Source organism: Gadus macrocephalus, chromosome 9, assembly GCF_031168955.1.
Source record: "Gadus macrocephalus chromosome 9, ASM3116895v1".
NCBI lineage: Eukaryota > Metazoa > Chordata > Actinopteri > Gadiformes > Gadidae > Gadus > Gadus macrocephalus.
The window spans coordinates 20,061,633-20,081,118 of NC_082390.1; the positions used below are offsets into that span (position 1 = coordinate 20,061,633).

General features: G+C 47.2%; 1 protein-coding gene across 1 annotated transcript in view; it reads right to left on the minus strand.

The window, feature by feature from the left end:
* Positions 1-19,486, minus strand: part of tjp1b (tight junction protein 1b) — a 61,477-nt gene that overhangs the window by 20,749 nt on the left and 21,242 nt on the right. Inside the window, 8 exon segments of the mRNA XM_060061608.1 lie at positions 203-218; positions 543-601; positions 604-648; positions 1,019-1,123; positions 1,126-1,351; positions 1,692-1,794; positions 1,882-2,006; positions 2,652-2,708. Of these exon segments, the coding sequence (XP_059917591.1) occupies positions 203-218; positions 543-601; positions 604-648; positions 1,019-1,123; positions 1,126-1,351; positions 1,692-1,794; positions 1,882-2,006; positions 2,652-2,708 (736 nt within the window).

The following is a 19,486-nucleotide window of genomic DNA, read 5'->3' on the forward strand; positions in this document are numbered from 1 at the left end:
AAATGTCATTTAAAAGAAGATCTGAAGAAACATTTGTGAAACAACTTCAGCAGTCTGGTTCATCATTACTAGGAGGTTGGGTGGGGGTGACTCGGTCTCTGATGAGAGGAGATCAATAATGGGATTTAGTGGACAGTGTGTCTCTTATGACCTTGGGGTGGCAGGTTGCAGATTGAACAAGCGGCCTGACCTCATACCCTACAGACTCCCGGGACTTCCTATTCCGCAACAAATTCCATGGTAATTAAATGGGAAGAATTCTCCATGTTTCCCCCTCCAATTGATACCCCACACGAGGCACAGTTGACCAAGACCGTCAACCGATGCAGATCCTTAAATGTCTAGTCATCAATGTGTCATCCCCCCCCCCCATCCCGGGCTCATCTCCCCTACCATCCCATCCCATCCAGCTCACCCACCCCCCCAACCCCCGCCCCCTTGCCCGGCCTCCCTCTCCCCCCCTTCCCCCACTCCCCCCCTGCCCCAGCCCACCCCAGCCTCCCTCCCGCTCTCCCCCCCCCCCCCCCCCCCCCCGGCCTCACCTTCAGCACCACGTCTCCCTCCTGGATGTTGCCGTCCCGGAACGCCAGGCTCTCGGGGAGATGTCCTTGACGAAGATGTGGCTGGCCAGGCGCAGGCCATATTCTGCTTACAGAGTGAACGACAGCAACAGAGAGCATGTCAGCACAGGGCCGAGCGGCCCCCGGACCGGCCCGCCCCGCCCGCCGCCCCCCCCTCGCCGGGACTTGGCCTTCAGGGGGGCCGTCTTAAGAAGATTAATCGCTCTTTGACTTGGATTTATTGGGCTTTGCTTTAATTTAATTTGGACTATGGTCGGGCAGCTCCCTCATCCTGCCAACTCAATAATCACAATCCCAGGGTCCTTGGGTCTATACTTAGCGCCGACCAAAGTGGGACCGTCCTGCATGTAGCGGGAATTTACGAGCCGGTAAAGTGCGGCGGCGTTGTCCTGAGGCCCGGCGGGCGGCGCCGTCCTCCCGGAGTTTGAGAGGCTCACCTTCATTCTTGCGGGACTTGACGAGCGTGACCTTGGCGGGCCGCGGCGGCGGCGGCACGTGCTGGCCACGGCGGTCGGCGCGCGGGGACGGGCTCCTCTCCCGGACACACTGCGCTCCCGCTCGCGGTCCCGGCGGCCGCCGCTGCGCCCGCTGCGGCGGCCCGTGGCCCCGCCCACGGCGCTGTAGGCGGCGCTGTAGGCCCCGCTGCGGGCGCTGCGCGTCTCGTAGATCTCCTCGTCGTAGCTGTCCTCCTCCTCGTCGTGCTCCGACATGGTTTCCCGCTCGCCCAGCCGGCCCATGGGCACGTGCACCTTCCTCTTTCGCCTGATTGTCTGACGGGGGCGGAGACAAGAGGACGCAACTCAGAGCTGGGTAACAGACGGCTCCGTCCCCCGGCTCCGTCCCCCCCCCCCCCCCCACACACATACGTCAAGTCAACACGCAGCTCGTAAAAACAACAACAACCTTTACATTAAACGCTGGAGGGACCCCGGCGGTCCTGGTGATGGACCGCCCCTTCAGCTTGCCTGCCTAACCTCGCTCTGGGCTTTGGTCTCCATCACATCCATTTTGCGTCCATCATTCCCTGACTCCTAGCGTACATTCTTTCCTTCAACATGCCAATAGGTTTGAGGAGATGTCGCGTCGCAGCACCATATCGACGACACTCACAATTTTTGCATTCTTCCCGCTCTTGCGGAGCTGCTGGACGGCGTAGGCGTGCTCCACGTTGTCCATGGACACGGCGTTGACCATGACCACCCTGTCATTCTCCCTGGGGGGCAGAGGGAGGCAGAGCGGCGGTCAGCTGGAGGAACACACTGATGGGTTAGTGTCTGAAGACGTAGAGCCAGCGTCTTACTGCAGCAGGCCTTCTGCCGGGCCTCCCTTCAGGACATCTGAGATCACGATGGAGGTCTCGCCGCTCTGGAAGTGAGGGTTATCCCGGCCTCCTGAGATGGCGATGCCAAAGCCAAACCCTGGTGCCTGCACAGAGAGACCAGTCAGGACCAGCAGGCAGCATCACGGGACAAGGACCAGCTGAACACAGTGTGAAGGAATCATGTCTAGAATCCCTCAAAACTGGACTTCAATCATCAGAATGTTGATGGCGCTTGGGGTCAGTAAAGAAAAAGGATGATGTTATAAAAGATCCTCTATGAAAAAAGAAAGCCCTTTAATATCAGCATTGGAATATAGACTCAACAACCGATTTCTTTTTGTTACTCAACAACCAAATTTCAAGATTGTAAAACGTCCACCTGCAACCGAGCAGAGAGATCGTACTAGGGACTGAACAAATCATTACAACACGCTCGTGCTGAATGTTTTCCAGTTGGGCTGTGTTCCTATAAAAGGGAGCGGGGGGGGGGGGGGGGGGGCGTGAGCAGCGCTGCTAATCTGTGGCGGTTTATTGTGCAGCGGGTCACGAGGGCTGCTGGGGAGAGAGGAGGAGGCAGAGCTCCGTGGTGCTCCGCTCTCCTGACTCTGCACACTCTCCTACAGCTGTGAGCCGCCGCGGTCAGCACCAGGAGAATGGTGCGGCGGCGGTGGTGGTGGTGGTGGTGGTGGTGGGGGGTCGATCAGGGTGAAGGGGTGAGGGAGTGCGAGTGAATGCGGTGAAATACAGACCCTGTGAAGTGTGACTGTGTGCTGTTCCCATATGACAGTCTCCTCCATTGCTGTACTCTGGAAAACAAGAAGCAAGGCACAGAAAAGGGTAAGACTCTGATGGTCGAGGGATTTCATTGAGTCAACCACTTCCAGTGTGACTCAGGCCAGTGGTGAAGGAGGGATTGGATCCCTTCTCCTGTCCCAGACCTTAAGGCTGATCGGGAAACATCCAACTGTTTGTTACAGGGGACTCTCAACAAACGGTTTCTCGATGGTTTCGGACCATTGAGGGAGACCAGCTATCCCGATTAGGAGAGCCGCCGAAACTGCTTCCTCGTTGGTAAATGACTCTGGTTGGCTTCATCATGAAACGCTCCCCAAAGGCAAGTCCCAACACTCCCTTCCACATTTACCACACCAAAAGTGTCCAATCGCATTAATGTGGAAACATCATGATACTTTACGTCTCATGAATTGATACGGCTTGTTTTTTATGAGTTATAAAATGCTTCTTCTCTGGACGTCTTAATTGGTTACCACCATGAGGTTCTGGGGACATGAGGAGCCCACCCTCATTCATTAGACCCAGAGAGGAGAGTCCAAGGCTTTAGATGTGACCGTTTCCCTCCTGTTGACCCTTTATAACGGCCACCTGAGTCCCCAAGCCTTTATTTATTTATCCGATTTCTTTCTGCATTGCAGCGAAAGGCAGCCAGAGAATGTGCTGAGCCACGTTCCACAGCCTCCACTGTTTTACTACAGGACCCAAAACCCCCCCAAAGCAAACACCCGATTTGAGTCAGACCGCACGTAATCCAAAACCATTGACTGAAACATTTACACACGGAGCGATGCGGGCGCGTCTCTCCACTCCCGCCGCCCGGGCGGACTCTGCGTGGGCTGGAGGTCAGCGCATTCTGAGATACAGAAGGATACGAGCTGCCTGGGGATATGATGTTCATATGATCCTGGAAAATATGTATCTCACCACAAATATATAACAAGGGCAGCACAATAAGCATATGATATAGACACAGCATATTCAACTGAATGTGACGAGCATTGGTTTAAATGTTGACAGACGATATGTGCAGCCGAGGCCTAGCCCCTCATCCACACACAGACGGAGATGAGAGGCTGAGTGAGGCCTTCTACATGGCCCGCTGCTCACACACAGAGCTGGGCTGACGGGACGGGGACGAGCTGACGGGCAGAGCCCTTCTACCCGGTGTGTTCCTCTGCCTCGTCTCAGTCCGTCTGCGGCGCAGGACTCAAGTGGTTCAGTTCCGTTCTCTACAGCCGGCGTACCCCGGCGCCCAGGAGCCACTCTGGAGAAGAGAAACCCTGAAGCCTGCTGCCACAGAGTTAGAAAGAAATAGACGGTGGTAGACGCAGGCAGGACAAGGGGGATAATAGCATGCTTCTGAGCCGGATGGATATAGGAGCAGATCCTCAAGTCCTCTTCTCCCCGTGAGCCAGGTGCGTGCTTCTGGCTGACGTCAGAAGGGGCGGGGCAGGTCCTCGTACCCTCACACACATCCAGCAGAGATCGTCTGTTCAACTCCCTAGCCTAGAGACACTAAACCAGATCAGCATACAGTAGTACCCTGCAGTCGATCCACACTTTGTCCGGTCAGCTCCATCCTCCGGGCCCTACACGGCTCTCCTTGAGCGGGCTGCGGGAACAAGGAGCAGCGGACATTAACAGCCCTGGATGGACTGCTGTGACATAAAAGCAGAGCCGTTACATCGCCCTTTATAAATTATATTGGGGGCATTAGGCTGGAAACCAATTTATCCTGGGAGTAGATTTAAGACCTGTGAACAGATGACCTTAAATGGTCAAATCTGTGGCCACTCCGGCCCTAAAGCTGGCCGGACACACACACACACACACACACACACACACACACCAAAGGATTTCTGAACTGTTTGTTCCAAACGCTATGATCACGTTGGGAGAGTTTACCCTACAATGTGACGTGGCTTAATATTACATGCAGTATGCAATATGGATACAGGATGAATAAATACATCTATAATATCTGTGGGTCGTGGTTACCAATATTCAGATGCATAACGTAGTCTTTATTGCTGTTGAAGCCTGCAATGCAGCAAAGGGCCCCGAGTTCTGCTCTTCCTTGAACATATACCATCCCAATCATTGAGATCAAGAGTATAGGGTCTACAATATTTGGTCAGCAGTTCAGCATATTGCGAGAACACTCAGAGCTCTTCTACCAAACATGGCACCGAAGGAGACCCAGGAACTGAGGGCTTTTGTTCTGACCTCCGGTTCCCTTATTCGTGGGGTAAAAGCATCGTTTTGTAGCGGTTTGTGACCGGTGGTCCCGGTACCAGGGGTCTGGGTATAAGTGTTCCCAGGTAGGTGGAGGGGACAATACCTGGCAAACTCACTTCCCCTGCCTCCCACTGATCCAGGAACAGCAGAAGCCCAGGTACAAACCCTCCACAAGAGCACAAAGGTGAGGAATCGGAAAGGCATTGAAAAGAGTCATTGGCTTGAAAAAAGTTTTCCGATAGTGAATATTAACAGGAGTGCTGAAATCCCTCCTGAAGGTTTGTTCTGAGCGGACCAGGATGTACACCGCTGTCCCCTACAGCGGATCAGTGCAGTGGAAATGCTGATGCATTAGACCTTTAATACTTTTGCTTTGGATTTATAGGTGCTTTTCACTGAACGGGAAGGCTAATAAAATACAAGGACACTACATAATTTCATTTGCAACCACGAAGAAACTATGGCTCCCAAATCCTACACATACACACACAGCACACAGCACGCACACACACATCCCTTTGGGGACGGAACCTTCTCCTCCTGCTTTGCCCTGTTAACGAGTAGCCTGACACGTAAAGGCTGAATAAAGTTGAATATTTTCCAAAAGTGAGGTGAAAAAAATAATTTAAGGAAATCAGGATATATATTGTAAAGTTTCTGAACATATAAAGGGATGCCATCTACAGGGCCGATCTCCATCCATGGGGACAAGCTTGCACAACGATACCTACAAACATTTCTTACCCTAGCCAAGCTAACAGGTGAAGTGTTACTTCTCCAGTCACTTCTCTGCCCGTCCCACACACAGCAGAGAGCTACGGTGGGTCTGCTCTCAGAAGTGTCCCCCATAAGCTGTGCTGTGCCCTCTTGGCCCGCTTGTAGTCCGCCGTGTCACTATCGAGTCATTGAGGAGTTCTTGTGGCCCTCTTGTACATCGCCCTTTATGGCCACGGCCAACGCGTGCCAACAGAAACTCCACGGAGTGGAGCCAGTGCTGGCAGCCCCTGGCCGCTGAAGGGACAGCACGACGGCTGGGTCATGCAAGGGGGATTAGAACCAGGCAACCAACGCGGTCACACAGATGGAGCGAGCGGCCGAGCATGGGTGATAGGAGAGGAACGCCATGGCACAGAACCCACCATATGTATTCAACAGAAACACACAAGCAACATGGTCATATTAGCAGATTCATTTGAAGTGATAAGACATGCACCATAAATATCTGTCAGATGAATTAACGCCAGATAATGGGAAATCTGTGTTACTATGAATAATGATGTATTGTTCAGATAAAACATTTTTCGAGTGCGACGAATAGAGTTGATAATTCAAGGCCAATATTGCTTCCAGTGGCTTAACCGTCGGGCTTAAAAGGAGCCATGTGCTTTGGTTCCTAGTATTAGGGAACGAAATAGCAAACATGTCATCCCCGGTTTGGTTTTTCACAGTCGCAGAAGGACTGCAGCACGACTGCTACTTGCATTACGAGTTCAGCACGGGTTTCCAGAGGAGGGAATCAAGTCGACTAGTTTTAACTAAGGCTGCAGGAGATAAAGGAAACACTAATAGAATGCATTCTCAACCAGTATGACCTTGAGCAACGGTGTGCAAAAACACGTCTAGCGATAGTTTAAACCAATGCACAACTATCGAGTTATCTTCAGTTCAACCTGTATAATATGCACATGTCTATGTGCTTAACAGCCACACAGGAGCTCCACTGATATTTGTACCTGCTTTTCCCGGTCGTAGAGCTAGCAGGAAACACTTCTCAACACTTCTCAACATATGAATGTTATATTCATTGGGCACATTGTTGAAACGTGAGACGAATCCAGTTCGATCGTATTTGAATTGGGCTATTCTTTAGGACAGGGTGCTTGGCCAATTGTGTAGAAGTATTGACCAACGATGGCTTTGCAGAGGAGTGCTTCTGCCCGCCGGCCTGCTTGGAGAGTGTCTCAGAGTGTCCACACATCTAGACTCACGGGACTCCTCCCGTTAATATCTTTCTAGCAAAAATAACACTTTCAAACCACTTAACTGCTATTGAGATGTGTGTCAACAACATTATTCCATGCCGAAGGCTTTATTTTGGACCATTTCATTATATATCCTGATTCCTCACTTTACCACAACACATAATATGTTATAAAATAGATTTTCTAAACTATAATTTATTCAAATATTTTTTGGAATCGTTCATGGTTTGCTCGTTCTTGTTTATTCGAGTACATGTTTGCGTACCCATTCTTAACATGACAAATCTTCAATTTGACGCGTGTTTCCTTTTTTAGTGACGTGAGTTAATGGGACCCAGACTAAAGGTTATAAACGTATGTGTTATTTATTGGTTTTAAAAAAATCCATATTGTGCTTTCCTATGGCAATCTTCCACCTTTGCATGCATTAGGATGAGAGGGAAAACAATAACCTAATTACCCAATGTTTTTAACAGTAGTGGTTGACATGCTGTGAAATAACATTAACACCAACCAAGACATTTAACTTAACCAACTCTAGTAGTTTGGCTGCAGGAGTTCAGGCCTAAGGAACATTAAGAGTATTATTAATCAAGAAGAGTATTAAGATAAAAAGGCCCCATCAAGCTTGCTGATGAGAGAGAGAGATTGGACTGAAACAATGGTTATAGCTTAATACAAGCCTGACAGTTTGCCCAGGGTGGTTCATCCTCTGATTAACCAGCGAGATGTGATGCAGCTGCATGGTTTAGGGGCACGGCAGAATCTTATTCAATTTTGGCTACCATGGGACAGCGATTCTAAGAATAACCATGAGTAATTCTGCCGTTGTGATGTGCTGCAACAGAGTTAAGTGAGAACTGCTGGATGAATGCTGGTGAACACAGACCGTCTCTCAACACCCAGAGTTAACAGCAACATGTGACACCAGAATACTGATGGACTCCGTCGGCTCCCCTACGCCCAATACAAACAAGTAAGATTTCTCTTTTCCGACCAGCTGATGGTTAATTCTGACGAATTCATCCAATACTGGAACTAGCAAACCCTTCACCATGTTTGATCCTAAAGGAGTAGCAGAATGGGTGCCCACACCAAGAGGAACAACATCCAAAAGAGAACTCACTGCATTGTCCTGCATTGTAGTGGGGGTCCATCCAGCGACTAAAAACACCCCGTCACTTCAACAATGACAACCACACATACACACAGAAGAGTGTTGGACAGGGGAACACAAGTCAAATCAAAACTCAGAGCAACGTTTTAGATGAGATGTTCAGATCAACACAACACAAATCTGTGATGACAGGAAACCAGCCAGCCCGCGAAAAAAAAGAAAAAAAAGGTCTCGTCCAGTGGAGACACAACGGCCTGCAGAACACGTGTTTGAGTTGCAGCCTGAGCCGACTGTGGGACTGAACTCTTACCTGCTCAATTGCAGCCCAGGTAAAAACAAGCACCATCAGATTGATTGATGAGTTCAGGGATTGAAAACGATGTGCCTATGACTGCTGACATCTGCTGAAACTCGCCTGCCTCTGGGAATAACGCTATTCAAATGCTGGTCGGAGGAGCATGCTGTAGCACCAGGGAGGGGGTCCCAGGGGGGGCCAGTGACGCTCTGCACATAGGATGGGGTTCAGCCCACTACACTGCAGCTCTGCTACCGAGGAGCGTGGTAGAGGGCTGCAGCATCACCTTACAGATCAAAGGTACATTTACAACACATAGAACTGATTACAGTTAAAGAACATTAGCAGCCACTGAATAAAGGAATGGATAAATGACTAGGACTTCTGCAACATTGCTTTTAACGTGTTGAACTGTAAGAATCAGAGCATCTCTTTTAAGGCAAGTCATGTTTGCAGTATGTTTGCATAAAATGTCAAAAGGTACTTACATCTGTGTATGTGGGTCATCACAGCAGACGTGTAAAAACAAAAACAAAAAAAAGGCTTCCCACACTCAGAGTCTGCTCCCTACATGCAGTCAGGGACTATTAAGTTTTAAAAAAATAAAGAAAGCTTCAGTGTCCCTCCAGCAGAGCTCTACAGTAGGAGCTGGGTGCGTTCCTCCCCATTACACCCCCCTCTCCGTGCCTCTTGGCTCCGGGAGCGTCTCGAGGCGGAGCTACGGGGCAGGCAGGCCAAGCCCCGCGTCAGAGACACGCTACGTTCACCACTACACCGTCACCGCCTCCGTCTCCCTGCTGGACCTCTGCTTTCTCTCCCAACATCCTTCTGTTCATTTCTTCCCACACTTCCTCTCCCTTTGTCGTCTCCACGCTCAGAGGACGGAGGCGAGTCCCTCCTGGCGGAGCCGTGTGTGGGATCTGCAGTGCTGCTGCTGCTGCTGCTACAGCATGGGGCTCCTCTGAGCTAGCATCCAGCCGCAGTGTAAACTGCTGTATCGGAGTTAACCCTCGCAGCGCCGCAGCCACGGCAGAGCCCCATCAATCCACCCTGCGTGTGGTACATTACAATAATGACCTTCCTGCACAGGTGTGCTGCATCACATGCATAAATTAGGGCCGACATTAACAATTACAAGGCGAAACACGTTAGCAAAGACAACACAGAGCTAGCCCTAGAGGAGCCATGCAGTAGTGGTACTGCGGATGCGTATCGATACTGCTTATCAGCAATGGAAGAAATTAGCTTTATAAACTTGCTTTTGAGGTGGATTATTAAGGCAGATATAAATAAAACATGGTTTAAAAGCTCCAACCCATAAATTGTGATGTGAAAAATGTGAAGTGGGATTAGAGTCAGGGGAATAGATCAGACTTGTATCAATCCACAGCAGCATAACATGAGCTTCCATAATATGGTCTATACATATTCTACCACTACATTCTTTTATAAGGATAGCATTGCTAATACAAATGTATTGCAAACTGAAGCGTTCTGTAGATATTCTGTTACCACACAAATGCTATTATCTAGTGTATCATAATTTACACAATCCATAGACCAGCAGAATCCCTTCCCAAGCGAAAATAAATGTAATATACTGCAATTCCTTCCAATCCACTTGCTGTCAGAGCTGTGTGTGCAACTAGCTGAGCAAAAGTCAGAGCAAAGATGAGCTGGATGCTTAGAAGCCTTGCTCAACAGCCGACAGAGGAGCAACAACAGCATCAGCACCAGTATTCAGCTCTGATGATAAATAATAAGCCTGTATGTCCTTGGTATGCAAAAAAGCCAGTGTGGGTTGCGGAAACCATTACAACTGATTGGAGTTGCAAACAGGGGGCAAAAGCACAACTATTCCCTGTAAACTGACCCTTACATGTTCAGCCTAATACCTCATACATTGTCAGATGCTGTGGTGTACTGGCCTGCACTAAACGTTATGATGTGTGGCTGACAAACCAGCAAGCCACAAACTGATGATCAATCATTTTGTTCAGAAAATAAAACACTTGCCACTTTGTGGAGAATGAAATGTGTGTGCGTGCACACCACTGCCTTATTTAAATCATCCAATGCACTTGCCAGGCCGTTGGTCAGGCTATATCCTACCAGGATACATTTACTTCCCTGATTGAGAAGCCATGGGGTGGTGACATTCAGATTCCTTGCATATCCAACCCATTCCAGCGAGCCGCCCCACGCGGTCTATAATTAATCATGTCCACAACCACCAGGAGACTCATGTAAGGAACATGGGTGGAAGTCTCGGTAACTCGAACTCCTGCAGTCCCACATCCGCTGTACCGCTTCAGCCCTCTGTGTGCTACTGCTGGGACCAGGATGTGGTGGAGAACTGGAGAACTAAACCGGCTTCAACCTCTCTAAAGCAACTGTTTTTATTTGGAGCCTCAGTTTCACTATTCCTTTGCTGCTTTCATTCACTTTCCTGAATGGTTGAAGGTAAAACCACGGAAACAATACGTCGGACACAAAAAACGAAAATAAAGTGGGAAGCAAGAACCCCTCATCCACCTCCTCCTGCTGCCTTTTCCAGGGCTGCCTTTTCCAGAGCCTGTCCCAGCTGACAGGAGGGGGAGGCAGATAGCCGGCACTAGGACCACACGCAGCACTTAGCCATGGCTCGTCTGGGGCCTCAAATTAGCCTTGCTAGCAAGTCTTTCGACTTTGAAAATGATAGTATACATAAGAAACAAATGCCAACAAGTGAACATACAGAGAACTGCAATTAACCTGGACATTTGAAACCTCCAAATAACAAATAGTATGTCTCAAACTTTACTTACATACACCATCTTTCAGAATGTCTGAATTATTATTTTTGATTGCATTGGCTTGGGTCATATACAGTCATCACAGACATCTACTGTAGTTATGGAACAGGGAAACAGGCTGAAAAACTAACGTCTCAAAAAGTATGGATGTATTTCAGAATGCTCAAAATGTACACAAACTGAAATCCTGCTCATCAGCAAACTGCCATTCACTGCACTATTTCACACTTGGATTAAACAGTGAAACTCTGTTTTTGTTAATCCTCTAAAGACATCAAGTGCCTGATGTAAAGATACATTTACTCTACGTATCGTTTTTGTTTCCCTGTCTTTATTGAGGAAACCCTGCATAATCTTTGAGGGGAGTCAGCCCTTCTGAGCCCATGTTACATGATATATTCCTACAGCATTACGATTGAAGGGACCAGAGACACCAGGGTAGCCTTATTGTTAACTTTATTTAACTAGATCCCCCTACATTGTCCATACACACGTACGTTCTGAGCCGCTCAGTGAACAACAGACAGCGTGAGCGGGCGACAGGCCAGGTGGCGCTGGCGTCCCACCGACGCCCTCGGAGGTCGAGGGGAGGGAGGCTCTGACCAGAGAGGAAGGTTTGATTCCCAGACCTGGCTCAACTTTGCTGTACACATACCATTCTACTTTTTGCTGATCCAAAACTGGAAATGGGTTCTTGTTAATAATAAACATTTGACAAAGAGGAGGATTGACTGTTTGCTAAATGTTTAATTATGTAATCTATTTATATTGCTAGAGATCAAAGTTGTCTCTTTTTCATACAACTTTTAAATTTGTGAGGGCCTAAGATGTCTGTTTGCTCTGTGCATTTACAACTGACCAGAAGCTCCTTTTAGATATGCTGACCGACTTTCTACATAAAAATATTTTACGATAGCTGCAAAATGATCAGAACTACTTGGATATTATTTGTTGCCCACATCGCCCACCCCTACATTATAATTGACTGTAGGGATGGAAACATCTCATCACTGGTAACAGCGCTGGTCTGAAACCATTCTGAGACCAGCAGCTTCTCTCAAGCACTACTGCAGAGCTCTTTGATGATATAAGCAGAGCCTGGGAATCTGTCTGAAGCACACATGGCCTGAGCCCCTGAACTCAATCAGCCCTGTGGAAGTTATCAGTGCCCCCCACACACACAGCAGGAATGTGCTGATAAGCACAAACGCCCGGCTGCATCCCACTGTCTCGCCCTCACACTGATTTAAGCCAAGACAAAAGGGGCAATAAACGTTTATAAAGGAGCCACGACCACCGTTTAGAGAAAGAGCAGATTCTGACTGGAAGGGTTTTAAAATTTGAAAGCCTTAATTATTATAATTATATAGCATCCCAATAACAATTTACAAGTATACGGATTTATACAGGCCTATGCATTAAGCCTGATTGGGATTCTGCATCATTGGAGCCACCATTTCGATACCTGCTGTATTTTGAATGACCTCAGTATGGCCTGGCAATTAGGAAAGGGCTGTCCCGCCTCACATGTAGGCCTACATAGTATCTCAGCATAGGTGACTCCTCTGCAACACATTGCAATGGAGGGTTTATTCAAGTTAATTTTCAGTCTGGGTTTGGTTTCTGTAATGCGTCTCAAAGAAACATTTCCAGTCATCTTACAAATTGCTCTAAATGCATGCCTTTAGGCAGTGTGTAGCCTAAACCCATTCATTCATATCATTAGAAAGCAGTCCATTATACTTTGTAGATGCTAACCCTAACCCTAAATTTGTAGACGGCGAATGCATAACTTTTAATTAATAGGACCATTGATGTCCTGGCTTTATCCTTATCTTATTGGAATCTGTTTTACACACTACGGAAATCTATCCAATTTCATCCTATGTGTATGATCTTCATGAATTAAAAGATTGACTTTGAACATATTTTAAAATCAAATAAATAAGAATGTCTACACTAGAACTAGTTCACATTATATTGTCTAAAGCATGACAGAAAAATAAGCGGGTTCCTGCTCTTTAAGTCGCATATCAATATTCAACAGGTGACCTGGAGGCTGTCTGATGACCAACTTAACCACCAAGGAGGACCTCACGCCCAAACATCTCCTCACACAAGAAGGGCCAGCACCTCCACCACCTCAACACCAGATATTCCCCGCCGCTCCCTGGGTCGGTGTGGGTCTCAGTTCTGCAGGACACCAGATAGCCAGCCTCCCAGTAACCTACTAGTTCAGTTCTGCAGGACACCAGATAGCCAGCCTCCCAGTAACCTACTAGTTCAGTTCTGCAAGACATCACTCAGATAGCCAGCCTCCCAGTAACCTACTAGTTCAGTCCTGCAGGACATTACCAGCCTCCCAGTAACCTACCAGTTCAGTTCTGCACGACAGCACTCAGATAGAAAGCCTACCAGTAACCCTCCCATCGGAGCTGCTATCCAGCACCAGACCACAACAACCGAGACACTGGATGACCTTCTGTCTGCAGAGGAACACTAGCATGACGGCTGCCTGCGGGTGTCGGCTCACCCCTCACTGCATGGCTGAAGCAGCAGCACCACTGTTTATAGTGCATATATCCTCTCTTTTCTAACCAGTGAAGCCTCTTTGGTCAGTGCATCCCTGCTGGCCGACATTTTGTCCCACAGGCTAGCTGTAGCTATCGCTATCTGGTGGTGCGGCACGCAGCGGACTGAGACAGCTGACAGCCCGCTAGTGGTAACCGACCGCGCTCTCTGCACCGCCTGTATAATGTCCGATCAACAATAACAGCGTAGGACGGTAAACGTTGTTGTTAAGCCCCCGTCCACATAGCTGTTAGCTCGAAGGCTAACCTGAGCGCATAGCGCAGAGACGCAACGCCGCTAGAGCGCCTACCCGCGCCGCTAGCGCGCCTAGCCGCCGCGCCGCCGCTAGCGCGCCTCCACCCGCAGCGCGCCTCGGCTGGACGAAACACATAGGAAAACAACGCAAGAAAAGCAATCACCTTGACAGAGCCGTGGTCCTCAGTTCGTTGTGTCTGAACCCCCCTTACGCCAAAGGAATTACTAGTTTTCCTCTTGGCTCCAAAGCAGCCGCACTGCAATGGCAGCACTGGACGCCTTCCCCCCTCCGCTGGTGCACTTGGATCTCCCTCACCGCGCGGTGACAGTGACAGGCTCGCTAGGAATAGACCATCGAGATTTATCCCCGGGTGGACCGGGGATGCAGCCTCCTCAGAGGTGCAGCCTCAGAGCAGCATCTCTGCACGCAACGCCGAGCGCCATTCCGCCGGAGAGGTGGAGACCGTCGATGAAATTAATGAAGCTCCCGGATCTTGACTGTATTTAGCTTTAGGAGTATTGGTTTAAAACGCATGGTTCACACACACTGCAGGCGCAGTCTAAAAACGTAAAGCAAAAAGGTCAAACCAATGGTGTTATTTTGTGTTGATACTTTTTTCTTTGGGCTGTCAGGCAATCACTTGAGCTTTTTGACTTCTGCCAATTGACAGGAGCTGAAGTGATGGCCAACATTAACAATATTTACTAAATTATTAACTACATTATTTGACCTTTTGATGCGTCTTCAGTTTTTATGTTAAACAGCTTGCGTAACTCTTGCGTTAAGGATAGTAAGTTAATGACTTATTACTGGTGGTATAATTCAAATGTACAGCTTCGGTTTTTGCTGGTTGTATTTCCTTTACTCTACTGGAATGTTAATAATTCAGATGATCAATGTTGCAGAAGCATTTTACCCTTAAAATGTAAAAGTTGCTAATCATGTGCAAGTTGCAACTGTATTTTGCCAACAACACCTGTGCAGTTATACGACTTTAGGATACAGCAACATTTAAAATAACAATGTTCATTAAACTAAGATTGTCTTCTAGGGATTAGAATGCCCAATAACATAATGATAACAGGCCTGTGCATTCCTCATGGTGTGCAATACTTATTACCGTGTGGCATTACAATTTTTATCAATATACAGTACAAGATAAATTGTGCATTGCACCAATATCTCCTTTCTAATTCGTGCTCATTGAGTTCCATGCATTGGCTCTTCTCCTATCCCACAGATGTGCCACGTGTCTCTGGTCTTCTCTAGGAGTCTGTAATGTCTATGTGTCCCCTTCCATCGTGTATTCTCTTCTATTTACACTTAGTGATAGCGTGACCGTTCCTGTCACCTCTGCCTCCCGCCCTAATGAGCAGGAGGAGGCGGCTGGTGGAGCCGAGGTGGTAGGGGGGGGGGGGGGGGGGGGGGGGGAATAAATGCTGGAGGAGCAAAGAGGTCCCGCAATGTTGCTGACGTAAGGCTCTTCACTGCAGAGCCCATTGGGAGGATCAGGAGGGGGGGGGGAGGGGAGGGGGGGTGTTTGTGCCTGCGTGTGTGTGTGTGGGTGTATGGGTGGTGTGGGTGGTGATCTGTGTGTGTGTGTGTGTGTGTGTGTGGGGGGGGGGGTCTAGGATGAAGAGGATGGGTTGGCCAAGGTCATAAGAATAATATAAACAAGGGCGGTCGTTCACAGACATCAGGTCGCACAACAAATGAACGACATATTTCTCCAGATGGAAACGGTATGAAATGTATTTCAGCGGAGTCATATGTGACAAGGTCAGTGAGGTGGAGGACTGCAGCTGTTGTTTATTTATGACCTGCGAGCCTACACCCCTTCTAGTGTTTCTAACGTTAAAAGAGGTGAGTATGAACTAGTGAGGTGGTGAACAGGGTCTGAGACCTCATCCATCATGTGGGATGATCAATTATTCAAAAGTGACAAGGCCACCCGCCAAGAACAATATCAGCCAATCAAAAGACAATCACCCTTCTCACTGTAAACATATATGATACGGCACCTTTCTGATCCTGAGAGGAGTCACTTGTCTTGTCTGATTTTACTGCCTCATGCTCCCTATACAAGTCCTTGAAACAACCTCTGTTAACACTAGTGTTTGCAACGCTTGCTCTTACAGCCCTGGGCTTTAAAGGCCTGCAGTGAGAGAGTATCATGCCTCCTCACTCTCCCATTTAAACAATGGCGTCGAAATATAAAACAAAGACAGGGGGTTAGAAAATGTATTTTCTGTCGAGTGAAATGCCCCCATGTGGTGCTATATGCTTTAGGTGTGCCCCATGCAAACTGCACAGGAGAATATAACTGTTGGCTGCATGACAATCAATTCTGAAATGATTTTGAAATCATTAAATGCAACCCTGCAGCGATTTAACAGAAGCACTCCGGGCCCGTCATCTGACCGATAGCAGACTCCAAACCACAGTTGCTAAAAGATAAGGGATTATAAAATATTATTTAAAAAATGTGTTTATTGTGTGACATTCTCTTTAGTAGAGATATCTTTCTGTCCATTGTAAATACTCTTGGGTTCTCCTTTTTACAATCAACCAATGGCACCTTCATTGAGGAGCAAGTTAAGCTTCTTCTCAGCAGTGTTAAAGCACCTCCAGCAGAAGGAGGGTGTGGTGCAGCTGTAGACATTAGAACTTAAAACAGAAGCGGAAACAGTTCCCGCCCAAGCAAGCAGAAAGTGCTAACCGAGGGCAGGAATAGCTTTAAGTACAAAATAGATGCTCTGCAAAATAATTACGTTTATTGGTTCATGGAGCTGTAGGGTGGAAATAGCAGGGAATTAGTAGTTGGAAGAACAGAATGTACATTTGGACTACATGTGATCGCTTTCCGGCTCAATAATATTGGTTAGATCCTGTTACATTATGTGATTGGGTTCCAACTTAAATGCTATGGCTTGCAGTAAAGCACCATGGTTAATGTGCATGGGTGTTTTGAGAGGAAAACAAATAGCCTTTGGTAATGAAAAGCAAACTGATATATTTGATTTGGATGCAAACCATTTTAGTGCTTTAGATTTTGTTGTCGATTTTCAATAAAGCATGGTGCGTTCCACAGATTTATGGCTAATTCTAAACAAGGAGGAACTTACAATTCACTTATTAATATATTTGAGTATGACTGTGACACATTGTTTATCCAGGTTTGTCCATAACTCAAAGGGAAATAACTTTGTGATTTTTTAACCCCAATTACATTGTCTTCTCCAAGGTTTTGGTTTTGTGTTTCTGAGTGTCCCGGGGGGGTTCCCTTACATCAATGCCAGGAGATACTTGTTTGACAATTACGCAGTTATATTGATTATTAAAGAAGTGCCACACCGGAAACAAATCAATCCAATGCAGCCTCCAATCTATTTCATGACTGGAGCCTAAACCTTTATTCTTCCTCATTTAATTGTGTGCTGTGACATGTGCGTTCACTTCAAGTTTGACCACGTGCATGAAATTGAGTGGAAGAGACCCTGGAGTCCGTGTGTGTGTGTGTGTGTGTGTGTGTGTGTGTGTGTGTGTGTGTGTGTGTGTGTGTGTGTGTGTGTGTGTGTGTGTGTGTGTGTGTGTGTGTGTGTGTGTGTGTGTGTGTGTGTGTGTGTGTGTGTGTGTGTGTGTGTGCGTGTGTGTGGGTGGGTGGGTGGGTGTGTGTGCTTCAGCGTGTGTATGTGTGTGTGTGTGTGTGTGTGTGTGTGTGTGTGTGTGTGTGTGTGTGTGTGTGTGTGTGTGTGTGTGTGTGTGTGTGTGTGTGTGTGTGCGTGTTTGTGTTTGTGTATGTGTGTGTGTGTGCCTATTCTGAGATTCCGAGAGTTATAATATCGCAGACAGCTGGGCAATCGGTAAGGGGAATTAATTAAACCTCTTAATTAGCCATTAAGTCTCTAAAGATCCTCTCATGTTACGCCAATGAGACCAATTACTCAGAAACGCACCCGAGCGGAAACATTCCATTTGCCATTCTCAGCCTGACATGTGATTCTGTCACACGTCATCACTGCCTCGTGTCAATATAAATGGTAAAATAGGTACTATGTCGTTGGTACAACCACACATATAAATGTTGATGTTTTATTTTCTCCCATTTTCTTCTGAAAACCTTGAGGTCCAGGGATAAGTGTAGCTCAGGGTTTAGTGGCCCCCTGTAGACCGATGCATAGGGTCGGTACGAGGGGGCGGGGGGCAGCTGGAGGTCTTTGATAACAGGAAGAGATAAAAAAAACAACAACACAAATAATTTACTGCACTGCAGAGATACAGCGGACCCTACTATAAATCTCCACCGCCTCACAATTGTACTGCAAATAAATTGACATTATTTGAAATACAATAGAATGACACATCGATATTTGAACAAAACAAAGTAAGTGACAACAAAGTGAGTAAGAAAGTAACATTTAAGCCGGCAATAGTACATAGATCTCCTTCAGAACGGGCTAGCAGCGAGCATGTTTTTAAATCATGTATTGGACTGAGGGCGATGGGGAGAAGATGGACAGCACTTTTGATGTATCAATACACATAATCAACATAATTGTATTTTTAATTGTATTTAACCATTTTCTGCTTAGTTATACCATTTTATTTGGTTTGTATGGTTTTTGCTGATGTCAATCATTAACACAATCATTCATAAAATATAATGAAAAGATACAACTTAATGGACAATACGCCATTAGGGCATAATAGATGGCGATAAATAGATTGATTTTAAATTGAAATGTTGTAGCAGCAATTCACATCAATGGAAAATAACACGCATCAACTACCAAAACACACACAATTAGGAATGTAAAAAGAAAGAGCACAGAATTGCAGAGAAAGTATTACCTCCATCTTATTCATATTCACTCAGTACCAAAAGCAATGATGTTTATGTGTGCAATCGCCTGTACGGTATCAGTGTGTCCTATATGCTAAGGTAGTATAACTCTGCCCTCTACAGGATTCCAGCTGAACACTACAACATGGCACATCCATCCATACACGCGCATAGGCTTCTGTGATGGTCGCCCATATGAGGGATATTAATAATTTTTGTTGGTGTTTGTGGTGCATATATTTGCCAAGACAAACACATTTCCATGAATCTGTATACTGCAAGTCTGATGATACATGTTTTAGGGGTAAGTATTAAGTATTAAGGGTTGGGAGGATGACTCCATGGAAGGGGGGGGGGGGGGAGACACAAGATGGAGAAGGGGCTGTCCACCCACGGGTCTGTTGTGATGGGATGATTCAGAGTCTAAACAGCATATGGTGCCTCCCTGGGCATCAACACACATTCTACATGTCCAGCAACACAACCACACATACACACACACTCATACTCTTACACAGAAACTAACAGTCTCTCTCTCTCTCTCTCTCTCTCTCTCTCTCTCTCTCTCTCTCTCTCTCTCTCTCTCTCTCTCTCTCTCTCTCTCTCTCTCTCTCTCTCACTCTTCTCTCTTTCCTCTTTCTCTGTCTCTTTCTCTCACTATCTCTCTCTCTCTCTTCCTCTCTCCTCTGTCT